Source organism: Pelodiscus sinensis, chromosome Z (genome assembly GCF_052426305.1).
Source record: "Pelodiscus sinensis isolate ZL-2025 chromosome Z, ASM5242630v1, whole genome shotgun sequence".
Lineage (NCBI taxonomy): Eukaryota > Metazoa > Chordata > Testudines > Trionychidae > Pelodiscus > Pelodiscus sinensis.
Genome location: NC_143085.1, coordinates 5607821 through 5627685, shown reverse-complemented (window position 1 = coordinate 5627685; position 19865 = coordinate 5607821). Strand labels below are relative to the sequence as shown.

The window sequence follows — 19865 nt, the reverse complement described above, 5'->3', positions numbered from 1 at the left end:
TTCAGGTTTATAAAAATGATGAGTGGCATCTCTTAAATAGGTTTGCTTGCAGATACATCCCTTTGTGGTCTTAAAACAAAGAGAAAAGTAAACAATACACAGCACTGGCAATTTGTTTATCGATCACACCCCTTTCGACTGGACTGGCATCTGTGAGGGACAGATATTTTTACTCAAGTTGGCATGTTGCCTGTCTCCCCTCCCTGAATGCTGGCTGGTATTTGGGGAGGATACACTGCTATCTCCTCCTGAACTTGTAAGGAAGACTTTTGAGGCCACTCTCAAAGAGTTATGTGTCTATAGTTCACAGTAAGGCCCCAACTACAGCCCTGCACCTGCGGTTATGCTGTCTCAACTTGTTTCATATCTAGTTGTACAAACAAGGCCTGTCTTTGCTTATCTCTTACACTTTTAGCCATGTTTTGTTCATTGTTAGCTAGACCTCAGGTTCAGACCAGGCCCATCCAGTTTGGGCATATGTGAACGATTTTTAACAGAAACTGTGGTCAAGATCTTACATACATATTATTGGGATTTTGGCCTTTCAGTAGCATTTCCAGTACAAATCCAAGACATACAAGTTAGATGAAGCCTGATGCTGGCATTATACTGACCAGGTCCACCCTGGGCAGGTTAAGGGGGTAACTGCCCCAGGGACTGGCATTTCAAAATGACCCGGAGCTCCTGGCCACTACCACTGCCCCTTTGAATTGCCCCCAGAGCACCACAGTGTCCTGCCAGGCACTCTATGTGGCTTTGAGGGCTGGAGGGGGGCCCAGCACCATGCTTTGTGTAGTGCTAAGGACTGACTGCCATAGGCCTTGCCCCTTCCACCCAAGACCCCGCCCCTTCAGAAGGCATGAAGTAGGGCCCACCCATACTTGAAATATCCAGAGGCGTGTAGGAGTTTGGATAGTTTATTGTCCTTTTTCCTCTGAAGGGAGGTGAAGTGAGCATTGTAGGTGGCTTGCTGTAAAGTCCAGCCAAGAGGAAGTATATGTGGAAGCTTAGTTTTTTTATGAGTGTCTCTAATGTTGAGAGCTCCTCCTTGATTTTCTTTTGTTTGTTGCACAGTAAGCTGATTAACTGGTTCCTCAGTTTCTCTGAGAGAGTGTGGCATAATCTCTGGCTGTAGACTGTAGGGTATGTAGATTGGAGTGGGTTCTTCACCTTCAGTCCATTAGGTATGATGTTCATCTGTTTGTACTTGGACACTGGACTATAACCAGAGCTGGTTTAAACTCTTCTGTGAGCCCAGAGCTACTAAATTTTGTGGGGCCTCCTAAACTCTAGGATGGGGCCAAAAATGAGGGGCTCTGTGCAGGAGGAGGTTGTGGATAGAGGCTGTGACGTAGTGGGGGTACTTGCTGGGCTGTGGTGACCTCTTCTGTCTGGAGCAAGACCCAGCAGGGAAAACCTTTTTATGCAAAGGTGACTCCATACCGGTTGAACCAACCCCCCATGGGGAGAAACAAAGGGAGGTGGAATGCTGCCCTGGCTGGGGCAGGGCTTGGAGAGGTGGAGTTAGTTCCTGGCTGGAAAGCAGGGAAGAAGGAACTGGGGAGGGGGCTGGGATCGCCCCATCTCAAGGGGGCACTGAGGCCTCTTAGCCCCAGTTCCTGTAACCAGATTTCATCTGTGCTATGCTGTATCGTGGAGAAGCAATAAACCACCCTCAATTCCACTGGCTGGTGGAGTCTGTTTGTGCCATTTCGGGGTGCAGAAGACGGGGGACCCCCAACGCGCCGTCACAGAGGCAAGAAGGTGCGGGAGTGGGTGTGGACTCTGGAATGAGGCTAGAGGTGAGGCATTTGGAGTACAAGGGGCTCTATGCTGTGGTCAAGGGATCGGGAGGATGGGTGGAGACTCACAGCAGGAGACTGGGGTGGGGATGTGGTGTCTGGGCAGGAGTTTGGGTGTAAGAGGGAGCTCAGGTCGGGGAGTAAGGTTGGAGAAGGTTTTAGGGTTTGGGAAGGGGCTGGGCTGCCTGGGCTGGGAGGGCGTTAGAATACCCCTTTCTTAATCTGGCCCTGACTATAACCTATGGACTCATTCTGTAAAAACGCCTTGCAACTACTGTACAAAACTCGACATCTCTCCTATGAATCAGAACTCAGAACTGTATAAGTGTCTCTATGCGTTCTGATCTCTTGCAACCAATACTCTCATTTCTTTTTAAATAAATATTAGATTGATTAATAAAATTGGATGTATGCATGTTTTTCGGGGTGAGATCTCAAATATTCATTGACCTGGGTCATATGTCTGATCCTTTAGGATTGGTAGAACTTTATTTGGCTTGGGTGTCTAGATTGATGCCAAAGACTGGGCTTCTTTAAGGGACCTGTGTGGTTGAATTCTGGGTAACCAGAACAGTATTACAGAAGTTGTTTCATGCTAGCCTGGTGAATCTCAGTATTGTAATAACCACCAGAGCCCAATCCTACTCCCACCGAAGTCAACAAACAGCCCTGGGTGGGCCCCACAGTTTAGGTCTCACCTACACATTATTATGTTATTTCAGAAACGGAGCATGCTGAATCATTAGGCATCTGAAAAGCACCAAATCCCTTTTTAGCAATGTGGCAAGATAATGGTTGGATGGTTTATCAATATCTGTGAAGTTTTAATGAGCAAAACACAACTAACCTAGTATCTATCATTTTTAGTGCCCAGATGCTCCACTAACATCCAATGCTTATCGTGTTTCTTTTCCCAGTATAAATGGTACTATCTATAAAGTTTTTGCCTTACTGAAATCTTGTTTACTTTAGTTAATTTCATTTTTATGCATGCAGTCTTAAATCTAAAAACATGTAGTCTGATCAACGTGCCTTAAAATTTGTCTCTGTATATAATTAAGGCTACAACTTTGTCATGGAGGTTGTGGAAATCATGGAATCCACGACTTCCGAAGACCTCTATGACTTCAGTCTACCGAGGCTGGGAGTAGCCAGATTCCTCTGCCGCTTGCCAGCAGGGAGGGGTACCCCAACTGCTCCTGATGGTGAGAGGGTATCCTGCTGCTCTCTGCTGGCACAGATGGCACGGGGTCCTAGCCACCATAAGCAGCCAGACCCTGCCGTTCCCAGAATTGGGCAGTGGGGCACCCTGGAGCTCCAAACCCCCACTAGTGGTATGGGGACCCAGGGTACCAAGCTGGGCCCCCAGTTACTCAGCAGCTCCCCCATTTTGTCAGATATTTTTAGTAAAAGTCAGGAACAGGTCACAGGCTTCCATGAGTTTTTTCTTTATTGCCCATGATCTTTCTGTGATTTTTACTAAAAATATCCATGGCAGAATCGTAGCCCTATATAATGTCCTTAAGTAAAAATAAAATAAATCTTAATTTTGGATACTCTTGGAAAAAATAAGGAATGTTGCATTAAAACTACAAAGTTCTAGGAAGAAAGTTTACATCATGAGGAAGACATTCAGTAAAAGACGGGGACAATTTAGAATTGTTGTTAGTTTTTTTGGGGGAGGAATTTAATTTAATTATCTCCTTAAATTTATAAAAATATATATAGCCATTCAACCTACACTCAGAGCACCTGCGTTAGTAAATATACAGGCAGTCCCCGGGTTACGTACAAGATAGGGACTGTAGGTTTGTTCTTAAGTTGAATTTGTATGCAAGTCGGAACTGGCTCCAGATTCAGCTGCTGCCACTGAAACTGAGCAGGGGCTGACTACAGGAAGCTGGAGGCAGAGTTGCTCTGCCCCCAGCTTCCTGGAATCAGCCTGATCAGTTTCAACAGCTGCTGAATCTGGAGCCTGGGACAGAACAGCTGGGGCGCTGCCCGGTAGGTTCCCACAGGACCAACCCGGCAGCACCCCAGCGGTTCTACCCAAGGCGACCCGCAACAAAAGCCTGGTCTGTTGGGGGGGGGGGGGGGCGCACTAGCTGTGTCCTCTCCCCCCCAGCAGACCAGGGAGACCCGAGCAAAGCCGCACAGGCGGAGGGACCCCACTGCCCGTGCAGCTTTGCTCCTGTCTCCCTGGGGTGTTGGGGGGAGTCCCCCCCAGCGCACCAGGGAGACCCGAGCAAAGCCGCACAGGCGGAGGGACCCCGCCACCTGTGTGGCTTTGCTCCTTTGCCCCCGAGCAAAGCCGCACAGGCGGCGGGATGCCGCCTGGGCGGCTTTGCTCCTGTCTCCCTGATCTGCTGGGGGGGTCCAGCAAAGCCACTGGACCCCCCCCAGCAGACCAGGGGGACAGGAGCAAAGCCGCCGCCTGGGCGGCTTTGCTCGGGTGTCCCTGGTCTGCTGGGGGGGGGGTCCAGCGGCTTTGTTGGACCCCCCCAGCAGACCAGGGGGACAGGAGCAAAGCCGCCCAGGCGGCGGGGGTCCCGCCGCCTGGGCAGCTTTGCTCCCGGGCAAACGAGCAAAGCCGCCCAGGCGGCGGCTTTGCTCGGGTCTCCCTGGTCTGCTGGGGGGGGTCCAGCGGCTTTGCTGGACCCCCCCAGCAGACCAGGGAGACCGGGAGAAGCTTTTCTCGCCCTGGAGAACACGGGTGGCGACCCGCCGCCCGTGAGCTCCGGGGCGAGAAAAGCCCCGTTCGTAAGTGCGGATCCGACATAAGTCGGATCCGCGTAAGTCGGGGACTGCCTGTATATGACTGGCCCATACACAAAAGGATATCCATCAAAGCCCTGTGATCCTCAGCTGCCCACCATCCCTAAAACCAAAGTGGAAAAAAAAACAGGCTTTGCAGTGTGCCCACAAGTTAACAAATCTAGGCTCTGGTGGAATAAAAGAATAGCAAGTTTCAAAGTCCAAGCAACTCCCACACAAGAGCTCCCTCCTATGTATCTTCAGTAAAGACTCTTGATTTCAGCTGTGACAGTATGATTTTGAGAAGAAATTCTCTCAAGTAACCAGATTCCAAACCATTCAGAGCTTCATGGGTAAAAAATTAATACCTGGAATTCCAGTTGCTCAAGACTGACTGGAAAGTTTTATCTTCATAATACTCCCCAGCATGAATACTACAATACTTCTAATTTAGGGAATGTGAGATCCAATCTTTGGAATGGCAGCACAACAGACTATGCCTAAATTTAGGGTATGTTATTTTTTCAGGATGAACCTCCATCTCTGCATAAAGAACTAAATATAAAGAATTAAAGAACTAAAGGAGTTTTCAAACTCCTAAGTGACACATTTTTACAATCTTGTCACCTATTCTGGCAATGGTGCCATGTTCAGTGCTGCTGAGTTGAACGGAACATCCTGTTCCCTAAAAATAACAAGAGTGACTGGAGCCCAGCAGTCAGCTGAGCAAGGAACTAAGGAAAGCTTTTGTCTAGGCACATCTGAAGAAGAAGAAACAGCATATCAATTAGTTCAGAACTTCAGGGTAATGTCACAACTCCATATAGAAAAGATCAAACATATAAGTTACTTCAGATCTCTTCTAGACTCCTAATCAGGGGCAGCCCACCAGGATAAATGGAATTTTCCTACTCTGGATACAGATTAGGACATAAGACCCTGCTGCAACACTCCCTCCTCTATCACTACCAGCAAGAAATCATTTGTACTGAATAGTAATGGACTGGGGTTATTAAAATCCCAAACACTGAAACTTAACTGAACAAAAAAATTATAGCTGTGTAAATACTACTAGGTTATTATGGATTAATTTAAAAGAATCCACACAATTCTGAAATGTATACACATCCTTTAACAAAGGTTACCCTCTGGGGGAGATCCAGAGGAGGAGGACGGGAGAACCAGCCACCGGAAGCAGGGCTGGACGGGAGCAGTGGGGCTGGCCAGGGGAGATCGGGAGGAGAAGCGGGGGAGAATCGGCTGGCTGGGAGGGGGTCGGGAGAGTGGGCCTAGTCAGGGGGGTCGTCAGGGGCAGCGGGGCTGGCTGGGGGAGATCGGTGGGGACAGGGGCAGCAGGAATGGACTGGGGAGATTGGGAGGAGAAGTGGGAGGAGGAGGGGAGAGCGAATCGGCCGGCGGGAAGCGGGACTGACCCGGGCACACGAGTGAGTCCGGCCCCGGGGATTCCATTTTGCCCCACCCCCATACCCTCTCTTGAGTACTTGCAAAGTGTCTGGCCGGTAGACAACACTCATGCAGCGTGAGCACATCTACCAGCCAGGCAGTTCGCAGCTACGGACTAATACACCTAATAATAATAAAACTTACCTAATTAGAAAATACCAGACATTTTATATGTTCGGTATTTTCTCAATTTGTTTCCCAGACAGAACCCTCAAATACTGGTGTGTCCGGTACAAAACCAGACACCTGGCAACCCTACCCCTCCTTGCACCCTCCCTCCTAGCCAGATACCAATCTGCTCCTGCTCCCGCCTTGTGGAGTGCCCTTGCGGTGCCGGGTCCGCCAAGCCCTGCCAGCAGGGTGAGACGCTGAAAATTTATTCATCTTTAATTCTTTTTTTATATGTGTTTATATTTTTGGGCGGGGCAAAAAACAGTACTGAAAAAAAACAGGTTTCAACTAAAGTAAAAAGTTTGGGAAACCCTGATCTAGCCAGCTTTCTATCCATCTTACAGTCCATTTATCCAATCCATATTCTCTTAACTTGCTGGCAAGAATATTGTGGGTGACTGTATCAAAAGCTTTTCTAAAGCTGGCACTGGGGGCTTTGGGAATACCAGAAACAATTTATTTGAATATTCTTCATTTACTTAATAAATATGCAAATATGCAAATGAATGCAACCAGTTCTCCAAAAGCTCGTGAATGGATTTACTGGTCCCCTTGTCAAAAAGTTTGGGAACCCCCTGCCCTAGAGGAGAAGAGGTTGATCTAGAAAAGAGGACCTGCAATGGCAGTTTGTAGAATGTTAAAACTAAATTTCTTTAAGATACTGTTTCAGAGGTACCAGTCAGGTTAAAGATGTGTGTGCGGTCCAGGGATGGGCAGTAGTGGCCCATGAGCCAGATGCAGATTGCCAGGGTTAGCCCCAGAGGGCCGCTGGTGCTTTATCTAACTGCATGTCCACAGGTAAAGCCAGTTGCAGATCCCATTAGCCATGGATAGCCATGCCTGGCCAATGGGAGCTGCAAGGAATGGCACGGACCAGGACTCCCCTTCCCACAGCTCCCATTGGCAAGGAACGGCAATCTGCAGCCAGTGGGAGCTGGAAGCAGCTATACAAATGTATGTGAAGGTAAATAAAGCACAAGCCACTTATTTCCTAAGTTTGGCATTGACTAAAAGAGGAGAAATTCTGGAGAACTGTGGCAGAAAGGATTTGTGTATGCAGACCAATTGTTAGAGGGCGCTGGAATGCAGTAGTGGGTTACAAATAGCAAGCTGTGCGATATTTATTACCAAATGATCCTTTGATAATCTTCCTAGGGCTTCCTTGTGGTCCTTGTTATGCACAAAGAAAAGAATTGATCTTTCTCCAGCTCGTAACTGCTAAATTACTGATAACCTTCCACTGGGACAAAAATTAAGTGTCCAAAACTATAGGAATGGTTCCAAACTATATGGCAGGGATTATGGAAAAATAAGGCAGTAATTACATACCCAACAAAGTAGAGAGAAGTCAAAGAGATACTTAGATAACTGATTTCTATTTATTCAATCCTTGGATAAAGGCAATAAACCAAAAAAAGTACAGGTTGAAACTCTGTAAACCAGGATTCTCTGGTCTGGCAACATCCGTGGTCTGGGAAGACTACAGATGTCCCAGGACCAGAGAGTCCTGGTGGAGTGCCAGAGTGTGGGAGCCCTGTGGCTGCTGGACGTGCCCCACTGGGGCCATTTGGCAGGGCTGGGAGCACGGCACACCCCAGTAGAGATGGGAGCATGGCAAGCTGGGCTGCCCTGCAGCACCCCCAAGGCAGGCTGGACTCCCTGTCTGCTGCAGCCCCGCATCCCTTAAAGCTGCAGGCTGTTCCCACCATGTGATTATCATTTTTGGGAGAGGAAGGTGCTTGCGGGACCCACCCCCCAGGCCAATCTCTCAGCTCCTATTGGCTGGTTGTTTCCAGCCAATAGGAGTTAAGAAAATTGGACAGGGTCATTTCCTATTGGCTGGTTGTTTCTGGCCAATAGGAACTGAAAATTGGGCTGGGGGCAGGGATATCACACGAAGCTTCCCCCTCCCTCCAGAGCAGAGAGGTACCTGGAGCAGCCCTGTGCTTAAATCAGCAGCTGCTACATGCCTGAGGGTCCCAGAAGGGTGTCGATGGGTGGATCTGGTGGCTTGGGAGGCCAGATTTGGCCCATGAGAGGTAACTTGCCCACCCCTGGGTTAGATAAACAATGGGTCGGTATGGCCATTCTTATCTTTTTCAGTAAAACCAGCACACATACCAATATATGACATTGCCTTGTTTTCTCTGTAATAAGGTCACACCTTGTGAATAAGAGATTTGATTGTTATATTACATAGCATGTTTCTCAACACACATACACACCTTCCAGTTGTAAAGACTATCATTTTGTTTCTGATATCTGCATGACAAGGATTTATCAGACTTCCTAATCAAACAATGTAATATTTGTCCTCAAAGCGAGAGAGCCATATGCAGAGGGGAAGCAAAAAGGGCAGGCATCATTCTGTACATGCCACTGAATCTTAATAATTTCTCCAGCTTCATGGAAACTACTGCTGGAATTTACCTATACTCTGGAAAGACAATTTTCCCTCCCTGTCTTGAGTCCATTTATTTGCTATCACATGGCTAAAGTCTCACTTCAAGGTCACGATTTATGTCCTGTCTTGAGACAGATATAAAGTCTCAGAGAGGAAGCCATATTAGTCTACAATTGAAAAACAACAAGCATTCTCTGTGGTAGTTGAGATACTAATAAATGTATTAGGTCATTAGCTTTCGTGGGTAAAAACCCACTTCATTAAATGAGGGATGTATTTTTTTAAAGCAATATATACAAATCAAACAGGTTTCACTTGCTAATCTGCTGCTTTCTTCATATTATTCATGATATGTTAAGCCTCATGTCCTCACACTAAATCATCTACTTCACAGCATAAAACTCAGAACTATCCTCTATGAAGGGTTCACACTGATAAACCACTTCATTTTATCTGTCAGATTCACTTTCTATGATTATGCTCTATTACACAAAGCTCTCAAACTACATCCCTATAGACTCTTACATCTTCACAATTTCTGTCCAGCAAGAGCTACAAGATAGACAGATTTGGCTCAATGAGTGGGATACAGCCTTTTTGTCATAGTTATTCACAAGCAATCAGTTACCAAAGCAGGTCAAAACAAATCAATAAACCAGTCTACAGAAAGATGAGGATCATGTATAACCCAATCTCATTCCAAGCTTCTTACAAAATGTTGACTCAACTACTTGGACTGGTTCTAAAACAGGTATCAAAAGAATAGTGCTGAGCTTTTGTATTTGTGGAAACAGGACACTGCCAATACCAGCCCTTTAAAAATTTCTCAGAGTACACTAAATGGCCAAGTATTTGTAATTTAAAAGGCAATGTATTCTAGAGCGAACGTTTATACACTAGTAAGGTACTATGCAATAAGAAAGATTCAGACACTAGCTTATTCTTTGATTTGCATATCTTAATTTCCTTGTGCTTCAATCAACTCAGCTAGAAAAAGAGGTAAGCATGGAATATCTCGTTCCTATGGCTTTATGGTCAGTGCTTCATCCTGCTATGCAGATGAATGTTTGATGCCCAGTCTTCTACTCACCAAGATGAGAAGCACTGCAATGAACCACACAGGTCCCGAGAAAGAGAGGGAGAGCTTTGCATTACATAGCAGTATCCTCTCTGGAAGACTACAAAGCAACACCAATGCATTCCAGAAGTGATACTTGAGATTAATTTGAAACTGCATGTAATAAATTATGAATATATGTTGATCTGATTATTGTGAAGTCTACTGTATGGTTATAATGAGTTAATTCAATAACAATATTGTTAGGGGAGCATAGATCCTGAGATGCACTTCCCAGCAAACATTTAAGAGACAGTGCAAGAGCTGTTTACTTCGATGCTCCAGCTTGACCCCTTCCAGAGGTTTTGGGACAGTGAGTAAAAGCCTATGAGAAGACAGAACAAAGAACTTTGTCTGAATTTATATAGGCAATCACTCAAGAACAAGGAAGAGCTACACTGAACTCAGTTTGCTGAGGTTCAAAGTCCAGGGTAAAATAAGCCTGTGGAGAACTCTAGCTAAGATGGATATGAGTATAGACTTTTTGTTGTTCTAAAATCCTCTTTCATGTGATAAGTATCAGAGGGGTAGCCGTGTTAGTCTGAATCTGCAAAAGCGACGAGGAGTCCTGTGGCACCTTATAGACTAACTGAAGTGTAGGAGCATAAGCTTTCATGGGCAAAGACCCACTTCGTCAGATGCAGGTACTTTGTGATACTTTGTTCCTCCGGTTAAGGTTAAACAATACTTCTGTTTAAAAAGGCTGGATGGTCACTATCCTACACTGTTCACAAAGTTCCCAAGAAAAGAACTGCAGATACTGAATACAGTCAGGGCTGTGTGGTAAGCCGGGCTGATGCACAGAATTGTTCCCTAGGAACCAGTTTAAGATGGGGCAAATCACTAGATTCCACTCAGAGAGAGGTAAAAGCTAGAGAACCAAGACCTAAGTTCTCTAAGCACTCACAGGCCAAAGAGGGGTAAAAGGTGTAGCTAGCTCTGTAATGGTGGGCCTACAGACTTTCTGGGATGCCAGACAAGGTAGGAGAGGCAGCTTTGTACTTTTGGAAGGGGTAAGGCCTTGGGTGGAAGGGGCAAGGTGGGGGCAACCAGCCCTCAGTGCTGCCCAAATCACGCCGCATCCTCCCAGTCACACTAAGAGCTGACTGGAGTGTGCTGCACAGATCTCTGGCAGCAATTTAAAGGGCCCAGGCCTCTGGCCACTGCCACAGCAGTGGAAGCCTGGGCCCTTTTGAATCCCCAGAGCCTGAGAAAGTTGCTCCCTTTATCTCCCCCCGTTGGTGGGCCTGTCTATAAACATGACATTAGTCCTCAGGTGGAAAGCAAGGTGACAATGATGGAAAGCTCTGAGGATCATAGGGACTGAAGAGTGCCAAAAACAACTCAGAAGAATGAGTAGTCCTGGGACACTTTAGAGACGAACAAATATACACATATGGTATCATGAGCTTTCGAGGGCAAAACCCACTTCTTCAGATGAGCTTGAGTGGACAAATATGGAAAAAAGAAAAAACACATGCTGCCGTCAAGTAACTAAAATATCCTCAACTCCACCCCAATGAAAGTATTTCTACTTTCTGGGGAATCAGTTCCCTACATTGTTAAAAGTGAGATCAATTCCATTTTTCCTGTCTAGCAGAGGTAGAGCAGTGCTCTGGAGAAAGCTCTTTTGCAGCTGTGTTTGTTAGTCCCAGAATATTAGAACTGCCATCATTTCAATCTACTCCTCTGCAGGTCACGGCAGAGCAAGGGCAAGAGAAAAGAAGCTGTTTGCCATGATTGGGGAAGCTTACAATAGAGGCCCAGACAATTTGTATGAAACACGCTTGCTGTTTAAGTACATAATTCTCCTTCCCCATTATTAGGCAATGAGGCCAATCAAAGTTTTATCTATCTTCTGCATGGACAGTTTCTATAGTGAGATGTGGAGATTCATCACTTTTACAGGAGAAAATACACTAGAAACAAAGACACTGATTCCAAGAGCAATAGATACACATTATTTCTACTATGTCTATAACAATTTCATGCTTATGCAATGTAGCAGGTAAAAAGAGATTCGACTGCTACCAATGTGCATTCATTCAACATTTCTTCCTTTCACAGACTAATGTAATACTTTGCATTGCTATGGTATCCTCTACCCAAAGATTTCACAGAACTTAAAGAGTAAGCCTTATCAAAACTCCTATGGAAATGGGTAAATATTCTTATTTTATACATAGGAAAAATGGAAGCACACATGAGTTAAGTGACTTTTGCAAACTTATACAGTAAGTTCATGGGACAGCCAGAAACTGAATACAGTCTTGCTTTAATCACTAGGTCATTGTGCCCCTATAAGACCTATTTGTAATCACCTATCATCTCCATTTCCAACAGCTGTATTTGGAGAGAGCCCCTTCAACTGAAAGTACACAGAAGAAAAAGATCCCTCACATACCAGTGAAAAAGGCCCTGAAAGGTTGCTGTTTCCAGAGGACCAGCGTCTTCCTCAGAGATAGGTTCTTGTTCCAGGAGAAACTATAATCCATTAGCAAACTATATATAACACAAAAGAGACAGGTGTTTAAATATGAACATATTTTATCATATAACTGTACACAATTAAACAAACACATTTAGAAGCTATATATTCAGAAGCAGACCCATAAAAAGAAAATATATCAAAGATCATAACAAAATTCCTAATGAATCTCTTACCTCCTAGCCTACTCTAACCGTTTTTCACCATCTCTAGGAAATTATGTCAATTACTCTCACAAGATTTGGGTTAATTTAATGTTTAATCCAGTTTATCTTTTTTTCTAACAAAACATTATTCCAAGTTATGTTAGTATTATTAAAGAGATTCTGCCTTTAAGGAGGATATTGTGCATGGATCTCTGGTGCATCCTTCCCAAGACAATTTATTAATCATCACCTATGTATTTTGTTCTATTTCCAGCACGTCTGTGAGTTGGATTACAAATTGTTTCATACTATGTTTTTATTTGCAGTGCTGTTTAGAGCAAGATTTATTACAGTTAATATTTTTCAATATTTTGTTACAGTTGGTTTACTTTTTTAATTCTAATGTAATCTTCTGTTTTATATACAGGCAGTCCCCGGGTTACGTACAAGATAGGGACTGTAGGTTTGTTCTTAAGTTGAATCTGTATGTAAGTCGGAACTGGCATCCAGATTCAGCCGCTGCTGAAACTGACCAGCGGCTGACTACAGGAAGCCCGAGGCAGAGTTGCTCTGCCCCGGGCTTCCTGGAATCAGCCGCTGATCAGTTTCAACAGGCTGAATCTGGACGCCAGTTCTTACATACAGATTCAACTTAAGAACCTCAGGCATCCCCAAGTCAGCTGCTGCTGAAACTGATCAGCGGCTGATTCCAGGAAGCCTGAGGCAGAGCAACTCTGCCTCGGGCTTCCTGTAGTCAGCGCTGGTCAGTTTCAGCAGCGGCTGACTTGGGGACGCCTGGGGCAGAGCAGCTGGGGTGCTGCTGGGTTGCTCCAGTAGTGCCACTCCTCGGCGCTATTGGACCAACCGGCAGCGCCCCAGCTGCTCTACCACAGGTGTCCGGAGAAAAGCCTGGTCTGCTGGGGGGCGGGGGGTGCACTAGCTGTGCCCCCCCCAGCAGAGCAGGGAGACGCGGGCGGCGGACGAGACGCACCGCGGTCCCACTGCCCGGGTCCTCCGCGGCTTTGCTCTGCGTCTCCCTGGTCTGCTGGTCTCCAGCAGACCAGGGAGATGGGGAGCAAAGCCTCAGAGGACGCCAGCTGCGGGACAGCCGCGGTGCATCTGGGCTGTCCCGCTCCCCGCGTGCTCCGCGGCTTTGCTCAGCGTCTCCCTGGTCTGCTGGGGGGGACTCCCCCCCCCAGCATACCAGGTAGATGCGGAGCAGCTTTTCTCGCCCCAGAGGACACGGGCGGCGGGACCGCGGCTCATCTGGGCGTCCCGCCGCTCCCGTCCTCCAGGGCGAAAAAACCCCGTTCGTAACTGCGGATCCGACATAAGTCGGATCCGCGTAACTCGGGGACAGCCTGTACTGCCCTGGCCCAAACTTTCTATAGCCTGTTTGCAAAGTTCTCTCCTAAAAAAACAAAACAAACTGGTGAGAGAAGCTGAATGAATGCCCAGAAGCCCTTATTCTCTTCCTCATGCACACACTGGATACCCATAACTCCTTAATTAATTTGGATCATGCCAGGGATAGAACATGGGCCCTGGAGACTTTCCAACACCAAGGCAACAAGCATTAACTTTGATCTGGAGGGAATGTTTACAATGGAGAAAGGAGTTCAGTCACTACGGTCAAATCAAATGGCCTCTTGCCAACTCTGTTGGTAGATCTGTAGTGTGATCATTTGGCCCCCAAAACATTTAATCTCAAATAGGTCACAAACAGCTGTCAAATGGGAACGTCTTTGTTGATGACTAATTTGACAGAGGCTCAAATACAGAAGTTAGATGTGTTGCTTGCATTATAAGTCTTGGGAAACATCTTGTTCCTTTATTTTTAGAATCGTTCTACAGACTATCCAGGGCTGAGATTCTGTATCGTCCCTTGTCACCTTGGCATTTTTGAATCATGATGCCAAGTGGCTCTACCACTCTGAACATAGAGTGAAGCTCTTAACAAGCCAGGACAGTGAGAAGCTTCTTTTAAGAAGGATATTTAAAATTTACATTTTAAGCTATTCCATAACTGTGCATCTGAAAAGCAGACATCTGAGAGGGGGAGCAGGAGAAATATGCCCTTCAAAGTCTATAAATAAACATGTTCTTGAAGCTTTGTCACACCATATGCTGCCACTGGATGGGACTGTAGGTCCAAGTTATTAGAAAATGATAGCAGAATGTTCTAGTGCTAACAAGCCAAGCTTCATGAGGACAGAGCTCTTGCAGAAGTTAGCACAACCTACTGATCCAGAGACTGTGGGTGCCATGAGTGATGCCTCTTTGCAGCTCTCTCTCTGAGATCTTTGTGTTCTTTTGGCTTGATACCCACACTGAATTCAAAAGTGTCTTATTATGAAACAAGTCGTTGTCCCTACTAGAGACATTTAATTGTTGTTTCAGTATGTTCATGTCCCCAATAGAGGACTCATCAATTTTTGGCTTCAGGACCGAGTCCTACACATCGGCACACTTTACACCTAGAACTCTTCTTTATTGAAATTATCCAGAGACCCCAAAATAGGCTCTCTCTTGTTCTACTCTGACTGTGTGAAAATTGAGGTCATGTCTATTCCAGGTGCTACAGAAGCACAGCTATGAACCTATAGCACTATGTACCAGAGCTACTCAACACGCAGCCCGTTTGTTTGTGGCCTGCGATGTGGTTGAGGTTTACGTGGGCCTCCACATGTGGCCAGCGGGTGGGATCTTTTGAACATGGCCTCCTCTGGGAACACGTCAATATAATGGTCATCTGTTGAGATGCATTTTAGTAGTTAAATTCCTGGACTGTCATTGCTCATTAAAAGTGCTGTCATATGGATGGAAATTGGGTAAATATTGCATTTTATTAATATCAGACTAACTGACTTAAATGGGGACTGCGTGTTGTGTAGTCTTGCCTTAATCTTTGTATTTATGCCCATCGGTGTGAAAGAAGCTATTTGCATATATTTGCATGTACATGCAACCACACCTAAGTTGCATCCCTCGGTATCTGCTGTAAGTATCATCGTGGCCCCTTGGGCTTCCAAAGTTGAGTAGCTCTGCTATAGACCATGTCTACACTACAGCTATTGTTGTTGGAACTGTGCTGTGATAGCTGCGCAGTTTAGACTACTATATCAATGGAAGATGGATTTCCATCAGTGCAATCAATCCACCTCTCCAAAAGGTGGTACTTAGGTCAACACAGCCATTCTTCCACCGACCTAATTGCATCCACCCTGAGCCTTAAGTCAACTTTAGTGCAGCACTTTGGGTGCCAAATTTTCACACAACTGAGCAACACATCTAAGTCAATCAAAAGTTAAACTATAGCTCTGGCCATAGTATAGACACTTTGATGTAAAATATTTTCCTTAAGTTGTCACAAAAACATTCTTTTACGAGTCCCAAAGACCACTTGTAGTTGGTAACTTTCAAAGTACAGATATAAGCACATATTGCTATATTCTATAACCTTCAACAATATAGTTATAAGCACTGGCCAAAATACTTACAACAGATTCAGACTCTGAAGACACCTTCTTACCATTGTGTGACCCAGAACAGTAAGGAAAAGTAGCCACCTGGCTCCTGCCCCTCCTGCTCAGTATCCGTGCCACCCCTCTGAAGCTAACTCTCTTACCCAGTTCTGGCTGTTGAAGGGTGTGGCTTTCAGCAAGTCTGGCCACTCTACGAGCCAGGCTGGCAACTGTTGGGGGCCACGGCAGACTCTTCACTTGCCCCAAGAGAGGGACCTGAGCAGTCCCGAGGCAGCTCCACAGGTCACTTGGAGCCCACCTACCTACCAGATCCCAACAGGAGGAAGTCACAGTGGACCGACCCTCCACCAGCCCATAAAAGCTGCTCCTGGCCATGTCCCCGCTCCCCTGCCTCTACACCTAGCCGAAGGCCAGTGGAGGATTGGCAACTCCAGGAAGACTCCACACAACTGCCAGTGTGGCTCTCTTCTACCATGCTCTACGAGGGGAAGGTAAAGGGGGAGGGGGAGAGAGAGAGAGAGTGTGTGTGTACGTGTATGTATACACACCCCTCCGGGCCTTAGTCCGACCCCCAGTGTAGAGCCCTGCATATTCACAGATAATTTTTGCAGACTGTGGCTTGGACGCTTATACGCATTTTTCTTCCATATAATCGCCAACACCCCATGACAAGAACACTCCTGTGTCCCACCAATTACGAAAACACCTCAAGGCAGGGCAGTGCTGAAACTCTAAAGGTGCACATGCACCTCTTTCCCTATATCACAGTCAGGGAAAGGGGCTCTCTCACACTTTAGAGCAGTGTTTCCCAAATGGGGTTCCGTGGAAACCTGGGGTTCCACAAAGTGAAAACAAGGGTTCCATGAGACAATTCCATTACAGTAACATTTTATGATTAAATAAAATAATAACAACTAATATTATGTGATTTTTGTTTTTAAATATATACAATTAAACTAAATGCTGGTCTCATGGCCTTATTTAGCATTTGTTTATTATTATCCTTATTTGTGGTCTCCCTTTTCAGCTTCATATATTAGACTGTTACTAGGGGTTCCGCAAAATTCTTTCGCATTTAAAAGGGATCCGTGGCCAAATAAAATTGGGCAGCACCGCTGTAGAGGGATACGGCTCTGCCGAACCCCTTCAGCCTTCATAAAACATCACACGGGGAATGTGGCTGGAGCCCAGGTAAGGGCGATGGACCCTGGCTGTGGGGGGAGGGGAGCCAGCCCCGGTGCCCTGGCTGAAGGGTGGGGGGGTCAGGCCCGGTGCCCTGGCTGTGGGGGGAGGGGGGGTCAGGCCCGGTGCCCTGGCTGAGGAGTGGGGGGGGGGGTCAGGCCCGGTGCCCTGGCTGAGGAGTGGGGGGGGGGGGGTCAAGCCCGGTGCCCTGGCTGAGGAGTGGGGGGGGGGGTCAGGCCCGGTGCCCTGGCTGAGGAGTGGGGGGGGGGGGTCAGGCCCGGTGCCCTGGCTGAGGAGTGGGGGGGGGGGGTCAGGCCCGGTGCCCTGGCTGAGGAGTGGGGGGGGGGGGGTCAAGCCCGGTGCCCTGGCTGAGGAGTGGGGGGGGGGGTCAGGCCCGGTGCCCTGGCTGAGGAGTGGGGGGGGGGGTCAAGCCCGGTGCCCTGGCTGAGGAGTGGGGGGGGGGGGTCAAGCCCGGTGCCCTGGCTGAGGAGTGGGGGGGGGGGGTCAGGCCCGGTGCCCTGGCTGAGGGGGGGGGGGGGGTCAGGCCCGGTGCCCTGGCTGAGGAGTGGGGGGGGGGGGGTCAAGCCCGGTGCCCTGGCTGAGGAGTGGGGGGGGGGGTCAAGCCCGGTGCCCTGGCTGAGGAGTGGGGGGGGGGGGGGTCAAGCCCGGTGCCCTGGCTGAGGAGTGGGGGGGGGGTCAGGCCCGGTGCCCTGGCTGAGGAGTGGGGGGGGGGGTCAAGCCCGGTGCCCTGGCTGAGGAGTGGGGGGGGGGGGGTCAAGCCCGGTGCCCTGGCTGAGGGGTGGGGGGGGGTCAGGCCCGGCCCCTGGCTGTGGGGGGAGGGGGGGTCAGGCCCGGCCCCTGGCTGTGGGGGGAGGGGGGGTCAGGCCCGGCCCCTGGCTGAGGGGGGGGGGGTCAGGCCCGGCCCACGCGCGCGGGGTGACGGTGACGGCGGGGGGGGGGGGATGGAGCACGGCCCCGCCCCCTCCTCAGAGCGGCCCCCCCGCCCCGCGCGCCGTACCTGCCGCTCCGCAGCGCAGCCCCGCACACCCGCCGCACGGACGCCGCCATCTTGCCGCGAAATGCCGCGCGCGGGCGGGGAGCGCGGGGCGGCCGCGTTGGCACCGCCCCCTGGTGGGCGGGCGAGGCGGCGCAGCCAGAGCCGCAAAGGGGCGGGGCCTGGGGGAGAGGGGCGGGGCCTGGGGAGAGGGGGCGGGGCCGCGAGGCGCTTGTGAACCTGCCGGGGGGCGTGGCCTTTTGCCCTCGCGCGTTCTAGGCCCCCCCCCCCATCCCAGGCCATGAAAGGCGGGTCCCATCCCCCCCCCCACGCGGCCCCGGGGTGCAGGGGGTGAGGGGAGTTTCAAGGGGGCTGCAGTGGAGCCGCCCTCCGGGCTGCCCATGGGAGCAGGGGTGCGGGCTGGGCCCTGGGGGCCGCTCCCAGCAGCAGTAGTGCAGGAGGGGGGCACTGCCGTACCCTGCCCTCGCGCCTTCTCCGCTGCTGCTGCTGCTGCTGCAGGGGGGGCAGCTCTGCACCCTCCCAGGCAAGGCCCCAGCCCCACCCTTTCTGCTGAGGCTCCTCCCCTTTCCCATCTTCACCCCCCCCCCACGGGGTGGCAGGACAGTGTGCCACATGGGTGCTCCCCTCTCCCAACCGTGGGAAGGAAAACAGGCAGGCCCAGCTTCCCAAGTCCCAGAGAAGGACGTGCTGTGTGGCCTGGCCTAGTATCTCCACCTCCAGAGCACTGGGGAAGGGAGGAGGGTGTGCTGCCCGACCTAGCCTCTCCAGCGCTGAGAGGAGAGGCTAGGCCGGGTTGGGCTGGGCTGGCTGATGTAGGCCGGGTCGGGCTGGCTGTAGGGGAGGGCAAAGCCTTCCCCTGCCGTATGCACCAGATGCTTATGCCTGTTCCGAAAGTCTGCAGCAGGGCAGAATTAAGGGTAGCAGTACTGCAGCCTCCCCCACAGGGCTGTCCCGACCAATACTCAAATCATGCGGCTATGTAGGGCACCATGTAATTTGAAGCCCCAAATTGCTCAAAATTCCATGGTGCCCTACGCAGCTGTGTGCTGCACATGGGCTCCAGGGAACAGCCCCATTCACTGGCTGCCCTCCCTGCAGGCCCTGCATCAGCTCTGGCCTCCTGCCTCACCACCTGGCCACACACACCCCTTGCTGGCTGCGCCCAGTCGCCCCTCACCAAGCAGCGGTGAGCAGCACAAATATGAGTAGGACGACTCAGGAGGAACAGGGGCAACGATGCCACCAGCAGCTGGAGAGAAACAGCAGTTTCCCCTTCAAAGTGCTGCTTCTCTCCAGCTGAGTGCGCAGCCACCCTCTGCTCCTTGTGAGTCCTCTTACCTGCAGTCACATCACTTGAGCCACCCTCTCCCTCTGATCATGCTGCCCCCACAACTTTTGTACCTGCCAGTGCTGGGCTGCTTAGAGCATCTGCATTGGTAGGGACAGCTTTGCTCCTTTATAATAACCTTGAAGCCATCCACAACTCATATTGGGGCCAGGATCCCCACAATCACAGCACCACGTAAAGAGCTGAAAGCATGAAAGGTATTATTTTAAAAAATCCTACAACCATGAAATTGACCAAGATGGACCTTGAGTTTGTTAGGCCCTATTCATGTACTAAGATCTGAGACCATTTCGCAAGTTCTCATTAGGGCTTGGAACGCCTTCCTGCACTTTTCCTCCTAGGGCTGGGTCAGTATTAGATCTGTTGTACAAAAACTGGGGCAGAAAGGGGATAGAATTGGCATGAGATCATGTAATAGGTGAGTGGCTGAGCTGGAAAGGGAACCCACAGGTCTAGCTGGCATACCGCCTTAGCCTAAGCTAAATATAA

At 49.1% G+C, this 19865-nt stretch overlaps 1 protein-coding gene across 2 annotated transcripts in view; it reads right to left on the bottom strand.

The window, feature by feature from the left end:
• Window positions 1–18176, bottom strand: part of PISD (phosphatidylserine decarboxylase) — a 45426-nt gene extending 27250 nt beyond the window's left edge. For both annotated transcript variants that reach the window (XM_089775266.1, XM_075898031.2), the window contains exons 1-2: window positions 18032–18176; window positions 12117–12214 (exon numbers count right to left, since the gene is read on the bottom strand). In XM_089775266.1, the coding sequence (XP_089631392.1) occupies window positions 12117–12214; window positions 18032–18081 (148 nt within the window). In that variant the 5' untranslated portion in view covers window positions 18082–18176. The remainder of the gene's footprint in view (window positions 1–12116; window positions 12215–18031) is intronic.
• Between the last annotated feature and the right edge of the window lie 1689 nt (window positions 18177–19865).